Source organism: Mycteria americana, chromosome 1 (genome assembly GCF_035582795.1).
Source record: "Mycteria americana isolate JAX WOST 10 ecotype Jacksonville Zoo and Gardens chromosome 1, USCA_MyAme_1.0, whole genome shotgun sequence".
NCBI lineage: Eukaryota > Metazoa > Chordata > Aves > Ciconiiformes > Ciconiidae > Mycteria > Mycteria americana.
Genome location: NC_134365.1, coordinates 202,296,558 through 202,317,523, shown reverse-complemented (window position 1 = coordinate 202,317,523; position 20,966 = coordinate 202,296,558). Strand labels below are relative to the sequence as shown.

The window sequence follows — 20,966 nt, the reverse complement described above, 5'->3', positions numbered from 1 at the left end:
CTGCCCGCCGCCAGCTTCGAACCGCAGGCAGCGCGCGTCCCATTGGCGCCGCCAGGCCCCGCCCGCCCTCCGTGAGATCTCGCGAGACGGACCGCTCGCCACCGCCCGCCGCCATCTTGCTTCCCGCCGTGGGGCTGGAGCTGTCACCGGAGTCGGTGAGTGAGGGCGGAGGGGAGGGGGGCCCGTTAATTACAGGGCTCGGAGCGCTGCTTCGCCCGGAGCGCGGGGTGTCTCTTGGCAGGTTGGCCTTGGTCTCGCTCGGGTTGGCCTGGTCCTGAACCGGTATCTGCCGGTGGGGAACCCTGGTGGGGAACGGGCAGGGGATTCTTCTCCCCGGGCAGCAGCACTCCGCCGTGCGGGCCGAACCCCGCCGAGAGCTGTCGGGTGCCCAGCGGCCCGGGTAGCTCCTGGGGCACCGGCGAGCCCCGGTGGGCAGCTGTGCCGCGTCGCACGTCGGTCTCGATCTCTGTCGGGGCTGCAGCTGGCACAGGCCTGAGGGGGAGCAGCCGGCGCTGCCGTGGAGACGGGCAGCTCCGCTCTGCCCTCCCCTGCCGGGAGGGGGACCAGAGACTAAGGCAGCAATGCCCCCGCGAAGCCCCACAGCTTCACTTCTAACCTGGATCAGAGAGTGGAACAACGATGTGCAGTTGCACCATGGGAATGGGGGATAGCGGGGTGGCTTTTTTCAGCAGTAGTGCTGTTATATGCCATGTTGAAGTGCTTGGCTGACTTACTAGTTGATGAAAATACCGTGTAATGAGAGACCTAGGAGTTAGGCATGTTTAGGACTAACAAACAGGTTAATGAAGAGCGTGTGTCTCAAACCTAAATGTAGCTTGTCCTTTGTTGCCCCTTTGTTACACCTGGCATTGTGTTGGAAACTGTATTCATGCTTTCTACATACGCTTGTTGGTCTAATATAGGATATTGTTTTCTTTTACAAACCAGATTTCCCATAGTTAAAATACAAGACTAGGTAATTGTATACTAATAAGTTTATGGAGAGATTGTAGTTCAAAACTTAATACTGAGGAAAGGCCGGATCTGGATGTAGAAGATAGACCTGGAAATACTCTCTGTTTTGACAACACAGTTAGCTATTTGAAGAAGGAATGAATGAAGTGAATCCTTTGTTTAGTAGTATCTGAGACTGGATCCTTCATAAATAATTTATGGAGGACATGCTTTAATCTCAACATAAGGATAACTGAGTAAACTCTAGCTAAATCAAGATTTCTGTTTCCCTTTTTGGGTCTTAAGTTTCCAATATGTCTGTCATTGTACTGGCTAATGTACGTAATGGTTGGTTGTGAGCATCAGGGGTCCTGAACTTCAGACTTCAAAACAGCCAGCTAAAAGGCAGTGGAGTAAGTACATGCAGATTTTTCATTTTTTCTGTTTAATTTTTAAATTTTATCCCTAATGTAATGAGTATTTTGTATTTTTGTCTATATTTTAAGGCATAATGTTTTTAACAACAGTATTACTCCGAAAGAGAATTCCTGGAAAACAATGGATTGGAAAATACAGGCGACCAAGAGTGGTTACCCTTTCAATGAAGCAAGCAATGATCCGAAGGTTGGAAATTGAAGCAGAGAATGAATATTGGCTGAGTCGACCTTACCTGACACGGGAACAGGAGTACAAACATAACACAGAAGAGAGACGTGCAAGATGGGAAGCTTTCAAAAGCCTGGTGAAAGCCAAGTTTCCTGAGCATAGATATATCGGCGATCATTTAAACCACTTAAATGTGTCGAGAAAGTGGACATCTTGAATAATACGGTGTATTTATATTTGGCATGTATTATGCAGTACCATGGGGTCTGCTGTTGTACCTATTATGGTAGTTTTGTAATTCAGTATAAGGGTAGATGACAAACGAGACTTTGCTATGGTATAAAAAATCTTACATTAAAAGCAGTCCTACAGAACAGTGTATGTTTTCTTACTATCTCTTTAGAAAAAGACAGTTCTTTCTGTGGCTCTCTACCATCTGCCTGCCTTCTATTCTTCAGGGGTTTTGCATAACATGGCGTGAGTTACCAAGTGCAATGATGATGATTTGAACTATTTCCTTTTGAAAGCTAGGAGAACACACCTGCTCTGCTGAAAGGGGTTATCTGCTGGTACTGGCCAGATGGCTCTTACTGGTCACTCTCCCTTCTGACGGGGTAATTCTGTAGACATCAATACTTGAGACACAACTGACGCTACTTACATAGTGCTCATTTCACCAGGCATGCAAGGACCAAGATGAACTAGAATTACGAAGTTAGGTGTATGAGGCTGGAACTCATGGAAGATTGTAAAATGTTCCCTTTTTTTAAACTTTCTGGAAAGAATTGAATTTAAATGCCAGTGTCACTGTGATGTCAGTGTTGACAGAAGTCGACAGTGTTGACTTACTGCCCTCTCTTACAGAGATTGTTTCTGATCTAAAAGGAACACAGCTGATTCCTTTTTGAGTGGCAATCTGATTTCTAAGTCATGTTTAGTATCCTGAAGGAATATAGTCAGCCACAAGTCAGAGTTTTTTTTTATTTCTCCTCTTAAGAGTGAGTGACCTGGAAGATGTGTCAAGAGTGAGTGTAGTCTTAGGTTTGTTGCAGCTGGAGTGCAAGAACTGTGGAACAGGTACAAAATGTTTCCCAGGTAGGCAGTTTTTCTTGCTGACCTAATACACACATGCTACAGCTAAGCAATTTTCAGATTCTTTCACATACTTTTATTAAGTTGATGTTGCATTCACTGATGAATTCAAGTGTCAAATCCATTCACATTTTATCACTTTGGAAGAGAGGCCTAAACTGGTACAACTTCTTTATTTAAACATGAACTATACTTCAGAGAAGTACGAACAGGTCTGAACACTGATGTACAAAATCTTGAATGCACTTTCAATGGTTATAAATGGCTTAAGATAACATTTATGGAAAAGTATACATACGGGGAAATTGCACAATACAATTAAAACATGAAGGAACTTCCAGGCAAAGTAATGTGATCTTGTATTTAATTCATTTATAAAAGCCCATTTTAAAAAGTTACTTCAAGTATGAAACTATAAATGGCAACATGTTTTCTCTGTGCATAGGACTAGGCCTATCTGTAACATACAAAAAAATACAATAGATGTGTCATTATTACATACATCTTTTACAATTCACCTCAAACTTAAATACAGCTCATTACAAGTGTAGGCAGCACAATTAAAAATAACTGTGGAAGTAGAACAGCTGGGACGTTGTGGTTAGTGCAAATGTTGATGACCCTTGCTGGCAAATACAAAAATAATTGCAGAGATAACCCAGGGATGTTTCATTCATCTAAGTTAAAAAGGGGACAGGGAGAGGGGACAGACTTAACAGCAGGAATGCTACCTCTTTCTGTGATAGCTTTATGATTGTAAATTGTCTTTCAGAAAGATACAAGTTTCTCACAATAAAGCTGATGCTAGCAACAGGTTAAGGGACAGGAGAAATTAAGAGAGGAACATGCTAAGCATGTTGTCAGCTAAGCAATGTAAACAGAAGGGAATCTGCACGTCACCATTAATGTTTTGGTGCCAGTAAAGGTGATCCCAATACTTCATCCCCAGCACATCTGCTTGACTGCTGAGCATGTGCTCTCTCTTTCTTGGGGCAGGGGATAGGAAGAAAGATGGGGAAACCCCCCCAAAACAAAGAAAGCAATCCTGTAAACATTATCAGACTTTACTACCTAATGGAAACAAGATTCAAGTAATTGCTGCAGAAAACAAACAGCCAAACACCAGTTTTAATCAGCATTAAAACTAACTACAACTTGCAGCTTCATTACATTTCATATTTGTGTAATTAAGAAAAATGTATATAAAAAGCTGTCTATATATACAAAATAAATTGATAGAAATGAGTGTAGTAAATGTGTGCAGTATTATAACAAATCACTTTATATGCAGCTGCTCTCTTTGGTGCCATTTAGGGATAGAAGAGCCTCTGATGTTGCATACCTAGCTATTTTTTTAGGTACTGTGAAAGATGTGTTCTTGATCTGCACTTAAACTAGCCGCTATTTGGAGCCTTTGTAAATGTATACCTGAATTCCTCAATTATGTACAATTTTAGACCGTGTCCTCAGAGGACATACACTATGAAGCTCAAAGTTGGTTTTGGGTTTTTTTTTTTTAGTTTTTAATAAATAGGGTCAGTCAGTGCTCCAGATCTAGGCAGATCTGGTTAATTTATGTCAGAGTTAATGCATCTCTTAGTAAATCTGCCAGACACTAATGCTGCTGCCGATGCTGCTTTTTTTCCCTCTTGGGGCTCCAGTGAGCTACAATTGGACCACACTTCGGATAGATCAAGAAGTTCTTGGCGTGGCCATCGAATGGTATTGAACGTAACCAAACCCTCCAAACCCCAAAAAATTATTTACAACACAGACGAGCCACCCCAGATCAAACGAGGGAAGAAACAGTACCTGAAAACTGTAGGCATTTAGCACTCTGGAGAACAGGACCAGTTTCTAAGAATAACATACCAAAAGTCGCTTGGTACCTGCAAATTCCACACTCAGTGGACAGCTTTAACAAAAATGTTACCATAATTTCTACTCAAATCACTAAAAATAAAAGTGCCTGAATTCCCTCTAAAATAACCCTCTGAACATTTAAAGTGGAGGTTTTCAATCAAAGGCTTATAATGCATCTAACTTGTGACACTGCAATCTCAGGATAATACTGTAAGAAACCAGTTATGACAGAAACCTACACCTCTTCCTGCCCTCTTCCCATAATATGCCTTTGGTAGGAGCAGCAATGATGTGTATGTTGTACAGTCTGTGAATAAATCATCATAAGAAAAAAATAGTATGAGCTGTGTAGTTTTAAATATTCTTTTCTACTTACGGATCTCCTTCCCTCATCTTCACAGGGACAGGTTTATCATCTCAAGACATTTCAGAAATCTCGAGGAAAAATCCCACTGAAATTTTGCCCTACGTCAGGCTTCTCTCCTCACACTGGGCGTTTAATGTCATTTTGTGTGCATGACTTGTGTGTGTATGTGGATTTTTTAAAAGAAAAAGGCAGTAAGAAATACTAAAGCATAGCTTCTAATTCCAGCCACTGTCAGCTATCCTACAATAACTACAATACTATTTATGCCTTGCAATAGTAATTATTTTGATGGATCTAAAAGCTTAAGGGCTGTTATTTTCAGTGACAATCTAGGTATTTTCAAGACTTGCTGATACAGAGTAGGTTAAAGCACAAAACCAGCATGTACAACGTGACCCAGCACCCTAAACAGTTGTTTTCTCAGGATCCATCTCCCTTCCGACCTCCTGAACAGGTAGGGCTGCTCTTTTAATTCCTGGCTTGCTCCCTCATTGTGCCTATCCTACTCTTTGATACAGCACAGAGTGCCCTTGCTTATGGCTAGGGAGCTGTCAGGACAGAACTCTGAAAGAACAGAAGACAGCGTCCTGCCGCCTTAGATGTGATACCTCCTCTGCAGCCAGGGCCTGCCAGGAAAACCTGACCCCCCATCCCACTCACTGGTGGGCCCGTAGAGTTCATCAATAAAATTCCCTTAGAGAACTTAATTCCTTTATATCAGTCTGGGGTGTCTCTTAGTAACCAGTTCCCCAGGGGGGGGAGGGGGTTGGGCATGGTGAATTTGAATTTTTCATCATATTTGAATCATTTTACTGTGTTTCATATTTCTCAAAGTGACTTTTCAGTAATGCCTGCTTTTACACCAACAGTAACTCTGCCCTCCAGAGTACCCTAAGCACATTGCTCTCCTCCTTTTCTCATCTGAAACATGAGAAAAATCTGGGACAAAATGTATCCGTGATCTGCATAAAGATGTCAGAAACACCAGCTCTTCATGAAAAGTCACAAAAATGTCTCTCAGATATACAAAAAACTGGTTTCAGAAGACCAGCACTTGCTAGAGAACACACATGGAGTTAGCCCAGTCTGTTTATTTGCAGTTGTTCCTGTAGATTAACTATCCTGACTTAAGAAATCAAACAAGTTATACCAACGTTAGCCTACAGTATATATACATTCATATGGGGGTATATTGAGCACTTTGCGGGGTGGGGGTGGGGGAGCAGAGACCATATTGCTGAATCAGTGATATTTACCATATTAGAGACATAGATTTTGCTTATAGTTCTGCTAGACAATGACTGTGCATGTATGTGTTATCTCAGCTGTAATACACTGACACAGTAAACGCCACATGATATCCTGGGCCCTCCATTACAGTTCCACCAGTGTTTGGGGCTGCAAATCCAGAATGAGCCATTTGAACGTGGCAGTCTTCTGTCTGTGTTGTCTTCCCCAAGAAATTTTGCTGGTGCAGTACTGCTGACAGCTTATCTTCAGATGAGCACTTCTCACTTGACATTTGAGAAGAAAAAACTAAACCTTTCAGATTAATATGTAGCAAATGTTTTTGTAAGTTTTGAAATTAGCAAATGCAAAATTTCTTGTACAAAGTTTGAAGAAACATTCCGCAACTTTTATAAAACATGCAAGTTTGCACCATTACTTCTGTCTCAAGAACATCCCACAGTGACCAAATCGCATTCATAGGTTCTCAAAGTGTTCTTGTTCTAGAACATTAATATTTAAGAAAAATTTATTCTTTCCAAAGACCAAAAATACTTGTTTTAAACCTTACAGTATATTTGATGCCTTAGTATCTCCATAATGAACATATTGACTTAGGTAGCAATCACTCTGGGAGAGAAACCGAACAGGTTCTTTTGGTCCAGATCATCAACTCGGCTACTACCTTCAGTCTTTATCAAATGGGCTCACGTCTATTTGTAATCAGCATCAGCTGAACATCAGAAAAGTTACAGACAGGAAAATAGTATTTGTCACTTTTTCCAGGTGCAAAATTCCAATACCACACAATGATGAGTTAGCAGTCTTCTCTACAGAGCAGTGAGGGGGAAAAAAACCCATGTTGGTTGCTGTAGGTCTTGAGCTTAGGATGGACTTTACTCCTCACACAGGAAACACATTTTGTCTTTTGTGAACACATACATCACTGCACAAAGCATTCAATCTTTAGCAATTTCAGCATCACTTAAACTGGACTCGAAAGTGGCAGACTAAAGCATACAAATTTTCAGTGTGTTAGCACAGATGTATGATCCAACACTAATTTTCTCAAAATACTTGATATTTGTTTAAATGGTACTTTAGAACCAATAAAAACTTGTGCCTTTATTAAAAAGATAAAACAAAAGTATAAAACAGTATTTCTAAACCATCGAGAGTCCCACAGAAAAAGCCATACTCTTCCAGTTCCATTTCCTAACAACACACAACTGCAATAAGGTTTTTCTCAGGGGTACGTTACCATTTTCTTACTGCCTCATACAGAACACTGCAGACATTAACAGAAAATGTAACAATTGTTAATTCATTTTTGGACTGGCTTTGTATGCTGATAGACAATTGTTGGAAAGTAATAATCTATGTTTTCTCAACTAAAAACCGACTTTGCTTCTTTGAGCTGTTCTTCATATGGTTAAATAAATCAAGTTAAAATGACGAGGGGGGCTCAATCCTATAGCAAAAAAGCAACACCCAAGTAAAAGGCTTTTACGTTGTTGGCATTGCCTTGCTCCAAAGCATAGCTAGTAGAAGGAATCCTCAGTCCCAAAAGACTTGGAGAGCTACAATCATGGCTCTATGTTGACACTCCCTCCCCCCCCCCCCCCCCTTTTTTTTTTCTTTTCCTCTTTTCTTTCTGTACCCTGGAGACCTGCTATGGAAGTGAATTCTGCAGTGCCTAAGGTATGAAGTTTGCCCGTGGGGAGGTAGGAGTGTCTGTAATCTACCCCCACCACTGCAGCATAACAGAAATGCATAGTTCCCACTCTGGACCTTGTGCATCCAAGCAGGGCACTTCAGGATTTGGCCCTTTGGTAGCAGTATATAATTCAGTGTTGCATAAATGCACATTAAGAATCTTAAGGCATCTGTCTTAACTTCCCTGCTCTGCAATAGTGCTTACAAGACTCCATTGTACTGTGCAGAAACTTGAATTTCTTTTCTCTTCCTAAAATGTTCATGTTCCATTTTTTACTGATCAACTTCTTCCAAACAAAATTAAGTAATATTCAAGCACAAAATGTGTTGCAGAAACCTAGTGAAACAAAACAGGTAATTAGTGGAATTACACCATTAGCTTTGAAAAAACAGATCATAGTGCATTACAAGAATGCAGCTAGGTAACATGTAACTTACAGATTCCTGATTCAGGACAGCAGTTAAGGTAACTTCAACTCATAATTAGCCTTCTGGGAGGTGTGGGGTTTTTTGTTTTGTTTTAAACCTCTTGTGTTTTAGAAGATTATCTGCACTAAGAACATCAATCCATCACCACTGACCTGTGGCTAAAGTCTCCTGTATCCCTGACTGGCAAGAATTGCTCATTCATTTTGAATTGAATTGATAGATATGGGGACACAAATTATATTTGTGTAGGTGAGGCTGGGGGATTGGCCTTCTTTTGCAAATCATGCTCTTTTCTCTAGAATAATCTGGGAATTTTACTCATCAGCCATAACTTTGATTGCTTCTGCTGTGTGTTATAGGCATAAAATTGAAAAATACAACTATCAGTCTGTTACAGGGTATATGAAAGTGCTTGGAACAGATGTTGGATCTCACAGCTACTGCATAGTTGCTTACAATTGCAGGGGGACTGGAATTAACCACCTTGGCCTACAGAAACTGATCAAATCCAACTGAACTCAGAACGGCTGAAACATTGTGCTGTTGAGTTAACTGTTACTTGAGATAATACATACCAAAATGCTTTTGTGTTGGGTGCAATTATGTACTATTTATTTATACAACCTTTAAAACTACAGCAGTTTGGGCAAGTGTGACACAAAGTACACAATCTTCCTTTATTAAATTTGGCCTGACTTTAGGAAGAGAGGGAGTATAAAAAGGAAATTAATCCCAAACTATTACCAGTTAATTGTCTAGCCTAAGCCAGTCACTTATGCTCCCTCTCTAGGTCAGTGGAAAGAAAGATTAAGACCTTTCTATAATACCCTATCAAAGGCTGCTGGGATGAACTGCTCTCAGAAGATATCTATTCCTTTCTACAAAGTATAGAAAAGCCTTAGTAACCTGTTTAGATCAGATTAGTTTTTATATAGCTAGAGGCTGAAAGGAGTCCCTTGCTGGGACATTCATTTGCACATTTATATAAAGTGTTAGGTTGCAAAGGGAAAACTCATCATTTGGTGGGTTCTCATGGTTGAGTAGGTTTTTCAGAAGTACCACTAACTAGTCTAATTTTGGTTTTGTATGAGTTTACAGACAAACAGTCTGACCAACATCACTTGAAGCATCACACCATCCCCCACAAAGACCTTTTAGACAGATTTTTTTTTTCTTGAAAACAAATCACCCCCCCGCCCCAAACAATTATTCTAGGTCAGAAGGCTTATTAAAAAGAAAAGAAAAAAATTTAAGTGATCCTAAAACTACTGAGCTCACAAAACTCAAATATTGTGTTTTCTTTCCAAAGAAAATGGGAATTCCTTGCAAGTTCTGTCTCTCCCCTCCCCCTTTTTTTTTTTTAAGAAAAAAGAAGGTGGGGGGGGGAAGGCAGAGGGGTGAATGACTCGGTCCTCAGCATCTACGGTTGCTAGTTGTCCAAATAAGATTTGTTTCTCTTCCAGAGAGAAAAATGTAATGGGAGCTTATAAGCTTACCACAGTATGAAGTCAACATAAGTCTAATTTAGTCACTGGAAATACACCAAGGGAAGTTCATATATGCAGCAGCACTCACTGTATTTCCTGAATGCAAAGCATGCGCCGAGCTCTTACATAAAAGAAGATCGCTGTCAATTCCAAGTGTGACGAAGCAGTCTGTATGCAGACACCTATATTTACCTATTGACCTTCCTTCCTTGTGTGCACACAGCTTCTTAAAGTATAAGAGCGGAGTGCTGCCCACCAATATACAATTAAGAAAAAGACAGTTAAGGAGCTGTTCCTTAAGAACAGTGCTTCCTCAAGACAGCACTTCATCTTGAAATTGCCTATTTAGCAGATTAGATTCTTTTCCCTGGTCAGGTAACAAATCCAGCACTACCTACTTCAATCTAAATGACAGGATTAGTCTTGACTCATCTCAGATCTAGCGAGCCCATGTTTCCTGCACTGCAGCATTACTCCCATTCTTGTGTTCTGGACAGCCATCCTGAGTTTTATTTAGACTTTTCTATTACTCATCCAAAATCAGAAGACTCCTCTGCATTCCATGACTACTGACTTTTGACTTCAAGATGTCTATTTTACTTTACTCATACATATACAGAAATGGCAATCGATTATGTTGGTCTTACCTGTTTCTCATTGAGATGGTTGGTTAGTAATAAGCTGAGATCAGCTTTCCACTGAAACTATAATATGCTTTTTTGCACCTAAAATGTGAGAGAATCTCAATTATGTGTTTTTGCAGATTTGCACAACAAATAGCAAAGACTTCAAACCAGAAAGCCTATTTATCGTATTGTTCTTATTTTAGGAAAATATTCACCCCCCAATCAAACGTAAAAAGATCCAAAATCTCAGAAGAGGAAGTACAAAAATGAGAATTATCTATCCATTACCCTGGTGTAATAACTCGTTTTGGAGCAGAGCATGAGACACAAGTTAGCCTTAACTTCTAAACATGCTGACCTGATTCTATGGAACAAATTTTCTTCTACTTGACTCCAACCAATTCCTAAGGACTTTTTAGGCCTAAAAAAAAAAAAGGAAAAACCCACCACAAACAAAACCATAGAATCATCAGAAGTGTTATGGTGCAGGCTACCTGATTTAACATTTTCCTCTTCAGGGCCACTTTCCACCCACTGACTGTCACTGGCTAGCAATCGATTTTGTGATTCACTGAGTGGTCGAGTGGGAAAGGACTGATTGGCTCCAGAGCTGCAAAGTAAGCAAAGCCAACAGGAATTCTGTAATAGCAGTAGCTGCTTATTTCAGACATTTGTAGAGTAGTGAAGTTACTTAAGAGCAAAGCAAACAAAAAAACCTGCACTGCCAACTAAAAATGGCCCCCGGCCCCCAACCCCAATTCTCCTACAGGCTTTTTCCAGTCATCAGTCTAAACCCTTACCTGACATAGGCCACTCACAGTTCTAATGGAAAAAAAGTACAGGTTGATAGACAAGAAATGGCATACTGACAACAATGCTACTGCCACCAGTTAAAAAGAAAACCTAACCAGTTCTGTCTGGAAGAACAAGCTAATGCCATCTTATCCCATCAGTAAATGCTAGGGCCTTCTGCTGAACATCTTCCTAATGCAAAAGGATACTCTGCTGTTTGCACAAGGGTTCTGCTCTTGTGTAAATTCCACAGGTTATGTGGCATGGGAAGCAACTTCTCAGGATTGCCTTTGAACCTCCCTAATGCCTGCTAACTCAGGTGACCACTGTTAACAACAACCGTCAGCTACAAATTCACCAAACTATACAGAAGACTTCTAAAATGGCAAATGTAAACACCCCCAGAAGTTTCACATACTCCTGTGTCTTTGAATCTGAAGCAGCCTTCCTGAAAATACACTGAAGATACAAAACATGCAAATTTGGAGGGATAAAAAGTAATGAGCTAAAAACCCTCCAGTGCTAAAAACCAGCAACAGCCACAGTGATCTACCTCTCTTGCAAACTATGTCTCAACATCCCTTGTTTAAGCATGCTGGAGGAGGTGAAATACAAGTAATACCTTGCCTTTCTCTCCTTCCAAAAAATACCTTAAACGTTTTTTTTTCCATGGACCATTATTCGGTCTTCCCTAGGTCTTTTTTGATTGTCATTAAGAGCCAGTAAGCTCTCTTACTTTCTGTATTACTGTTTCCTTAGAGCCATATCCTCTGTTACAGGTCAAAACCAAGAAACAGACTTTCTGCATCAAGCAGCACCATTTTTTAGTCTTGATCCATTCTGTTGTTCTCTGAAGACTTACAAACTCACTCTGAAGATGACAAGAAGTATAAAAAAATTACCAAATAATTTTGAAACTTTTTTTTTCCCAGATGAAGTACAGAACAGTACAAAATCAGTATCTTAAATGCTATCGTTACCTTTTGGCAGGTTCATTTTGGCTTGAGACAGTAAGTTGCTCTGGATCCATAATCACCAAACGAGTTGGAAAGTTACACCCGTCGCCCAAACTAAACCAGAAACAAAGATTCAAATCACTGTTTGTAGTTGACTTAAATGAACTGAACAAGTACCCATGCAAAAGGCAAACGCTACAGGCTCAAATCAATTACTTGAGTGCAGCATTAAACTTCAGACTTGAGCAAGGCAGTTCTACCACTAAGCCAGATGATCAGTTAATTAAATCTTGGAGCTCAAATGATTCCCACCCTACCACTCAGTATGGGTTGCTGAGCGCAGCACTGGTCTATGTATTTCAGAACCATCACTGTGTTTCTGTAGACTGTAGCCCTAGTCTTCCCCAAACCACTGTGCACACATAGTGAGACTATCTGGTATTTACAACCCCAGAAGCTGTCGCATAAATAATATTCTGGTGGCCATGCTTTCCCCTCCGCTCATCATTTTGAGGTTAACTAAGCCTTCTTTTAAAGCAAGTTTAATCAGGATAAAATGTGGTGGCAAACCAGACTGATCCATCTACAATATAGCTTCTGTCTTTAATCACATGAAAAGTCATGGGAGTTGAGCACACAGCTGAGGCAACTTACGATCTTGTTATTACCTCTGCTGTTTGCTCCCAGACCTCAGCTTCACAAATGGGCTCACCAACATTTTGAACAGATACACAGCCCCCCAAAAGCAGTGTTGAAACATGGCTCCTACTTTGTTCTGCTGACTTTTGGGAGTGGTGGGAGTGGGCAGGAGGTCAGTCTTGCTTCATCAAGCTTCTCTGATGCTTGTCTGCAACTCCCTAACATTGGCTCAGCTGAAGTTTTAAAACCAGTATTTTGCATCATATCAGAATTTTTTTTTTTGCACTGCTGCTTATTTACATGCACTTTCTCAGGCGGCTTTCAATACCGAAACTGTCATCTACAGCAAAAGGAAACCTGTCAAGCGTTTTCAGGGGTAAGAGGGGGTGTTTTTAAACTGATGTTGTTTCAATGCAGCTGAAGCTCAAGCATTTGGATCTCCTCTGAGTTGCTGATTTCTACTCTATGATCAAACACTACCACCAAAAGGTGTACAGTTTTTGAAATACACTTTTCAAAGCTTTCCAAACTTTCATATTTAGAAGGCCCTTGTCAATGAGGCCCTTGTCTTTGAATGAAAACCCTGTGCGGAGTTTGCTCAGTTTTCTCCTGCACATTTTCCCTACACCAGTATTCATCGTGCAGGATTTACAAGTTGGCTGTTCAGTTATGCTTTATTTTTTAGGAGAAGGGGAAGCAAGGTGAAAGTCATGGTATCAATTTATTCCCCAATTCATTCCCATTCAGACTGAATACCTGGTAAAGACAGGGAGTAGCCAATACTTCTTTTCATCTCCAAAAACCTCCCTCAGATTTTTGCTGCATCCAAGAGAAAAGCCATTTTTATCAGGGCCATTTCGAAATGTGGGTGCACGGAATGTTTCTGTAAAAGAAAAATATGCAGTATCTCTAAACCAGTAAGGAGTCAGGAAAGATGAACAAACAGACTCAAACATCTCTATTGCGAAAAGAGTGTTGGGCAAGCTGAGACGACCTTGATGTGTATTATTGGGGGAGTGGGGGTGTGTGTGGAGAAGAGCCTTCTCAAGTAATCAGAAAGCATAAAAAAAATCACGGGGTTAATGACAAAATTAGAAATTAAAGGTAAAGTCACGTAAGCAGAACAGTCATCTTTCTCTCTTCGCATTTAACATAAGGTCTGAGACAGAGCTAAGTACCATCAGCATGCCAAAGATACCACATCCCTTATTCATTGATGGCTACCTCTTTCTTTGGCCTGTAAAGCCTTTTTGAGCAGAAGAATTCCTCTTCTAGAAGCAATTTACCATAAGCACTACTGGACCTAAACCCATACAGGATAGTTTTTTCCACTTCTGCCAAGGTCTGAAATTGAATTAAGAGCACCCCATGGTATCAGAGAAAGATGAGATTGATTACATTAGAAACACAGACACACCATGAACTGTAGCAAACCACCACCATTTTTCTAGTCAGTCCGGTTACACCCTTGGCCAAGAACTGGGAGGACTCATTGCTCCTCCCATACCAACAGCTTGTCTTTTTACAATCATGATCCAGAAAGTAAATAAAGTACTGACTGTGTTGCCAGTTATGACCACTGACTTTTCGGCAAGAAACATGCTAAAATTTTCTTCAAAGCTAGACAAGAGACTGTGAATATTCCTTAGCTGTAGATATGTCAAAAGAAAAAGGAATCAAACAACCCTTCTGTCAAGCAATCAAAAAAATTCCTTTTCCTCCATCAAAAAAAATTCTAGCAAGCTCAAAAGTATTTCACTTTTAATCAACCCACTTACTTTTGAGGATAAAAATTTAACTTCCATTGAAAGGTATAAGATTTTGACTTACTCAGTTGTGGAAATACCCACCAGTCCCTGTCCCCCCCCACCCTGCAAAAAAGACTTTCAAAAATGCTTTAGCAAGAACTTCAGATATTTTAACCAATGCATGTAACTTGCTTATGCTGGTCAATGCCATTTAAAACACTTAGGCATAGAAATTACAGGAATCTCTTTTACTATTTAGGAAACGTGCATCAGTGTTTCCATTTTTATTGCACTGCTTTTACAAGCCACTTCCTAATAGTGAGATCCATTTTATTTCATAGGATTTAAGAATACTCTTTTAGATCTAGTTCAAAATGTAGTATGTTCACAAACAGTAGAGCCTTCACTGTGGTTGGGGCCACCAAGCTACTCAAAGTATTAGAACAGGGTTACTGGAAAGTAGCAATTGTGTTACATACTTAACACTATATAAAAACACAACAAAAGGCACAGTGCCTCAGAGATCTCAAAAATACAAACAAAAAAAATGAACATTCATCATGAATCCAAATGCTTGGGCCGAGTACAGGACCCCCACACATGCTTCATTTTTGTGTATGTTTCACCTTTAATTACTTTCACCAAATATGCTTCCTATTGCACAATATTTAAAAATTCTGTTTATATGTGATGGCATATCCTGTAGGCCTCACATTCGCATTGACTTATTGGTTTTCTGGACAAGGAACAGTTCCATATTCCAATTAACTGACCTATGGTTGATCTGTTTTTGCCAACTAGCCAGCAATGGTAGCTGAAGAGTGACAGTACACTGATGAAGAACATGGCTGCCACAAAGAAAAGGAATAGTACGTGGAATTTTGCATGGGTATCTGGCAATTCATTCTGAGGAGAAAGAGAGAAAGAGATTAATACATTAACACTTTTTAGCAACTAATGCAGTATTGTCGCTAAACATTTTCTGCCACACCCATTCTGCTATAGGTCTTTCACCTCACTTTTCACAAAGGAAAAAATGCACAAGCCCGGCTTTCCTTTCATGGCATGTTGAACTGGTATACAACAACATTTATAGCTGATGGGTACCCCTTCCACCTGTGCTTAGTAGCATGAGAGCATATGTTCATCTGTTAGTTTTTAAATGCATAATAGGGGGCAAGGAAAAAAGATTTCCTGTACTAAAAAATGTTAACTGTGCAGCCACAGCCAAAGAGACACAGGGAAAACATGTCCAAAATCACTTTCTTTGAAGGTAATAAAATACAACAAAAACATTCAAACTCTTTCCTGGCAAGGTAATAATACTGAACCTACTTCTGAACTGGTGTAAGGAATGTACATGGAAAATGGCTGTCATATTGTGTTTCCAAGACTGAACAACTCCTAGACAAGACCTGGCACAGATCTTCAATTTTTCATCATCTCTAAGCTTTAGGCAACAACCAGCATGTACCTAGCAAAACAAATTTGCCATGTCTGACCAGGCAGAAGCGATTCACCAGAAGATCTACGTGAAAAACAACAATTTTAGTACAACTACCATGTAAAAAATAACCTCCCACCCATATCGGACAGTCGATTCCACCCCCAGCCCCAACTATTTTTAGGCTTGCACTTTCAAGAGGCCAATGGGATTCGTAATAATACTATTCCAGTTCTCTATCCTCAAAATCACAGTACTTCTAAGTAGTTGACCTTTAACGCACTACGAAAGCAGAGAGGCTGTTTTTATTCAGCTGTTTAGTTAGCATTATTGCCATTACTTTTTCCATTAGCTCATTCAGTATGCCCACTTATCTACAGCTGATTTTTTTTTTTTAGACTAAAACACATTTCAATTAAGATCAAGTGCACATAGGCATATCTATATCCCTGTACACTGCCTATATTCAGCGATGACAGATTACAAGTCTCCTTCCTTCTGTGATAGTGTAAATAGCTACCACTAATGACTGAAAAATTATAGTAGGAACAGTATTTAAATAATTACAGCAATATTGGATTTTACCTTTGGACAATTCTCTGCAGCTTTCCTGTGGCAAAGCTTTGCGCAAACAAAGACAATTTATTAAACACTAGTATTATGTTAAGACGAAGTGTTTGAAAACAGCACAGGCTTTGTTAAGAACGAAATGGTTGGTGTGCACACGTGCTCTTGGACGTGCCGAGTTCCAAGATCCATCAGCAGCCTTAGCTCTCGTTCTCCAAGAGAATGGAGGAGAAAGTACATAACAGCACACTACGAACTTCCAAGGCATGAAATTTTCTACCAAAGCATAGAAGTATGGCTACTCAGATTGTGGCTGGATCACTTTCAAGTGGTTCCTCAGCTTGAACAGCATGGCTACACCAGGTGCATTCTTTGCTAGTTGTTTCCATCACAAGTAACATTTATGTGAATAGTCTGTATGAGGAAACTATTCATAAAGGTCTGAAAAGCTCAGAATATTCCAGAGTTATAAAGCAATGGTTTATAAATTACAAAATCTTTCCGACTTCAGAACATATCTATTACCATTAGATGTAGTTTCAGTGAAAACCATAAAAAAAAAAAAAAATTCCCATTCTTTGCACGATTTTCATTGTTTAAAAAAAGAACCCATAACACATCAGTACAGTTTTTCTTCTTCCCAATATCCTTCAATACTGAAATATGTTTGTGGGATGTATCTTTAGCATAACATCTGAAATTGAACCAGTATGTTAGAAAATAAAGCAAGAAACAGGGTAGCTTAGTTTAAATTAGCTTTTAAATTCTGAACTTTATACCTGAAGAGTGGTATTAGCTGTCTTAGCTAAGATGCTAGTGCTTAACGAATCTGTTTTAGGCAAGATGTATGGCTTTTAAGTTACATTAATCTGTGCAGAAAGCTTAGGGAGAACCCAAGCATCTACCTTGGAGTCGGGCAGATATACACAGCATTTTCAAAAATGCTGGCTACCATCAGATCATGCTGCAGTAAGCAAATGATAGCAGAGTCCAGCTCTCTGAACTGCCATTAAGTTCAGTTTCCTTATTTACTGCCCTTTTTTTTTTTTGATGCAGTTTTGCTTAGACATTTTGTGCAACAGTCCCTCTTCCCCCTGCTGTAGGGACATACTGTGTTTTGTGATCCCTTGAAATCAAGTCTAGCAAAATACGTACTCCAATTGCTGCTTATTCCTAAGCTTCATGTTAAAGCTATGATTTTTCCTACCTCAGAGCACACTGCAGTGTTCCCCAGTTTCCTAATTAATTTTTGTAACTTCTATTTCTATGACTCTCTTGGAATTGCATATTTAAACAAAACCAGTTCCCTATAAAGAATTCTCAGGCCAGTTGATTTTGAAGCTCAAAGAGCAGTAGCAGCTTAGTCTTTGCATTTTCTGTGGGCCAGAAAATGTAAGTTTATTTCAGTTGCAGCTTCCTAGAACAGTACTTCTGTAACCTGGAGAAGGATTTTTTGAATTATACACGACTAATCTGCATGGTCCCCAGGAAGCATTTACCTCTTCTGACTACCCAGTTTCAGCCACTTCAGGTTTCAAGGGGGAGGGAGTGCAGCAAGAATGAGAGTAGATACAAATATACACTGGCAAGTACCACCATGCACTATGTAAACAAGGCATCAAGGACTGGGCGTTCAGCCAGTGCTGGTGTTTGTGTCAAATACATTTGGTTAAACTGAGGGTTTATATGCTCATCTTTAACAACTTCCTAGGTAGAAATAAAAATTTTGTGAGTATAGAAAAAGTAGTTATGAGTATTAAAAAAAGGAGTCATTCACATTCCCTTGATCTACAAAACAGATTTTAACATCCACATCAGCGTGTAAGCCTGTGGTAAACATTTACAGCCAGTGTGGTTGTTCCACCACTGTATGAACAGCATCAAGATCTTTCTTCAGCACTTCTGCATAGACCATGAAAGATGCTATGTAAAAGACTTGCATGTGCAAGTGGGAAACACAAAGACTTCAACAGAAGAGTTAGGTAGGTGTGCATGTCTCAATGTTTGCAAGTATCTGCATATGTGTGTTGTGTCTCTATGCAAGTATTATCAACAGTGCAAAACAATGGATTTCTCAAATTTGTGTAGTTAGCACATACACCTTCATAACCTCATTACTACAAGTTCTGAAGTGAGCAAGGCTACACTCCCCAAGAAGCAGTTCATCTTTCAACCCAGCACTGGATATATACAGCAGTTTGTTACTCACTTTCCTGAAAAACATCTATGAGGAAGCAAAAAAGAAACACTACCTTCTGAAGGCATACTGTAACATTTCTGATAGTCAAGCTTTGGGGGGAAAAAACCAACATCTAGAGCCTCAACAGAAAATGTCAAAACAATAATCTGTCTGATGCTGTAGCAGACAACACTGAGCATTAGCAATACACTGAAGCAGTCTACAGACAGCACGTCTCAGCAGTACCCTGGCTCTGATCTGGATACAAATGTAGAGAGAAGCTTCCAGGACTCTATTCTGCAGTCAACAGCACTTACCTAAAAGCTTACATACTAGAGACATACTAAATTTTGCAAGCCTACATGATTATGGTGCTGCCACCTGTTTCTGGAAGTCTACTCTAGTCAGGCTATTATAATATGAGAGGAATATTAGCTTTGTGGAATGAGTGATTTAATATGAGTAAAGTGAGTCAGAGACCTAGTCTAATTATAAGATCATGGCATCACCATATTGTCTTGGAAGTAACCGGACATGAAAGCAACAAGTGCAAGCACACACCTACATTGTCTATTGTCACATTTTAGAAGTAGCCCATTCTTGCAGGAAGCATTTTTAACAACTAAATCATTTAAAAAAAAATAAAATACCTCTGAAGTTTACTTCCCCTGCTCAAGGGTCCACTTCAATACTGTGTCCGACAGGCTCTGGAAGAGCCTTGCTGCAAATGCTGGTATTAAATGTTCATTGTGGTCAGATGTCCTGCGGACTTTTGTTGCGCTAACGGTTATGAAGTGAGGTGACAAAGCAATTTGTCATTTTTTTTTTGCTCAAGCACTGACTGGTAAATATGTAAGAGTGCACCTACAGTTTCATTAGAAATTGTATACAAAGCACTGGAAAGCAGCCAGACAGGTGTTTGGGAGTGGCACATTCACAAATTAGAAATTTAACTATTTACAGTCAAGCAAGACTGAACAGCAGAATCAGACCGTTTCATCTGAAATACCTGTCAAGCCACAGCTATGACTGATAAATACATTTATGGCTTTCATCTCACACGGCACTGACAGCTCAATTCCCACATAGTTCCTTGCTCTCCAGTGACAGGCCGCTATATAGAACTGACAAACTAAGAGAAACATAGTACTTTGGCAGATCAGACCCATAGGCTTAGATGAACACAAACAAACATACTTTTTGCACCATTTATCTTACCTGTCTAATGCCAACCGTCTCAAAGTACAGCTATTCTGAATACATGATCAAGCTTCCCTTACCCTGACATGGCAACATCTTTTTGCTCCAATAAAGATTATTTCTACAGCTACAGATAATGACTGCTGTTCCCAGTTACTCTGACAGCAACTAGCATCTAAGAAATATGTGCTGTTATTTACTGATAAAGATGTGATGGAGAGCCTTCCACTTACAGTGATTTTTCCCATGCTAGTTAATGGAAACTGATTAAGGGAATTCTGATGCTAGCTCTTCTGCCTAGAGACAGGAAGGCACAGTACAAGGTTTTGGAGATGAAAGGGAGCAACACCAGAAGACACTCTGTTCAGCCTGGAACGTGACTGGAACAAACTGATAGGAGGAATATAACACTGACGTACAAGGATGGTTGCCCTTCACATAAATGTTATTAAATCTACTAAGATGCACATATGTGTATCTATCATTTGACAACTGATAATAGTTGCAAGGAAGATGTATATCATTAACACTGTACATATCTTAGCATTCTACCCATATCAGATCAATAAAGGCCACTAGTATGACGTTCAGACACGTCTATGTAGGGACTCCAAAACAGAGCTCGGTGAGTTCCCAAGAAATTAATCTGCCTTATCTGGTAGCAGATTATCCATAGACAAGTCTAGGAAAATACACAATTGTTATTTGTATTTCACATTTGTCAGTATTTTTATACATACATGTGTGTATATATACGTATACACGCACACACACATACATATATGTATGTAATTGTTTGATATAGCCAGTTCTTTCTGTATCTACATATCTATATCCAATAGTCTCAAAAAAACCTGAGCTGTGCCACTCGGTTTTGATGGAGCAGAGAAATTCCACAGTGTCCTCATCGGAACTTCTTCCCCCAATTACTCATCCTGGACAGTGTAATACATTTAATTCATTAATATTCAGAAGGTTCTCCTGCTTCAGTCACTTTGATTGATGCTGTTAATGGTAATGAACTATGGAACAGAGTAAATGGTGAGTGACAACATGCTGATGCAGCCTCCAATA

The 20,966-nt window shown here is 39.8% G+C and overlaps 2 protein-coding genes across 5 annotated transcripts in view; one reads left to right on the top strand and one right to left on the bottom strand.

Annotated features, from left to right (window-relative positions):
* The first annotated feature begins 66 nt into the window (after positions 1-66).
* On the top strand, positions 67-1,934 carry MRPL57 (mitochondrial ribosomal protein L57). Of its 2 annotated transcripts, XM_075490923.1 has the most exons (3): positions 108-155; positions 1,261-1,367; positions 1,461-1,934. In XM_075490923.1, the coding sequence occupies exon 3, from the start codon at positions 1,466-1,468 to the stop codon at positions 1,775-1,777; it is 312 nt and encodes a 103-aa protein (XP_075347038.1). In that variant the 5' UTR covers positions 108-155; positions 1,261-1,367; positions 1,461-1,465; the 3' UTR covers positions 1,778-1,934. The 2 variants fall into 2 exon arrangements, with proteins under 2 accessions (XP_075347037.1, XP_075347038.1); XM_075490922.1 differs by lacking the exon at positions 1,261-1,367 and having other exon boundaries at positions 67-155.
* Positions 1,935-2,809: 875 nt separating this feature from the next.
* The window catches only part of ZDHHC20 (zDHHC palmitoyltransferase 20), a 49,739-nt gene continuing 31,582 nt past the window's right edge, over positions 2,810-20,966 (bottom strand). For all 3 annotated transcript variants that reach the window (XM_075490921.1, XM_075490920.1, XM_075490919.1), the window contains 6 exons: positions 15,276-15,408; positions 13,511-13,637; positions 12,140-12,229; positions 10,862-10,977; positions 10,389-10,466; positions 2,810-8,162 (listed from right to left, as the gene is read on the bottom strand). In XM_075490921.1, coding sequence (XP_075347036.1) covers positions 10,429-10,466; positions 10,862-10,977; positions 12,140-12,229; positions 13,511-13,637; positions 15,276-15,408 — 504 coding nt within the window. In that variant the 3' untranslated portion in view covers positions 2,810-8,162; positions 10,389-10,428. The remainder of the gene's footprint in view (positions 8,163-10,388; positions 10,467-10,861; positions 10,978-12,139; positions 12,230-13,510; positions 13,638-15,275; positions 15,409-20,966) is intronic.

Excerpts from the sequence above, each read along its gene's own strand:
- MRPL57 (XM_075490922.1), top strand. The coding sequence starts at position 1,466 with ATGTTTTTAACAACAGTATTACTCCGAAAGAGAATTCCTGGAAAACAA.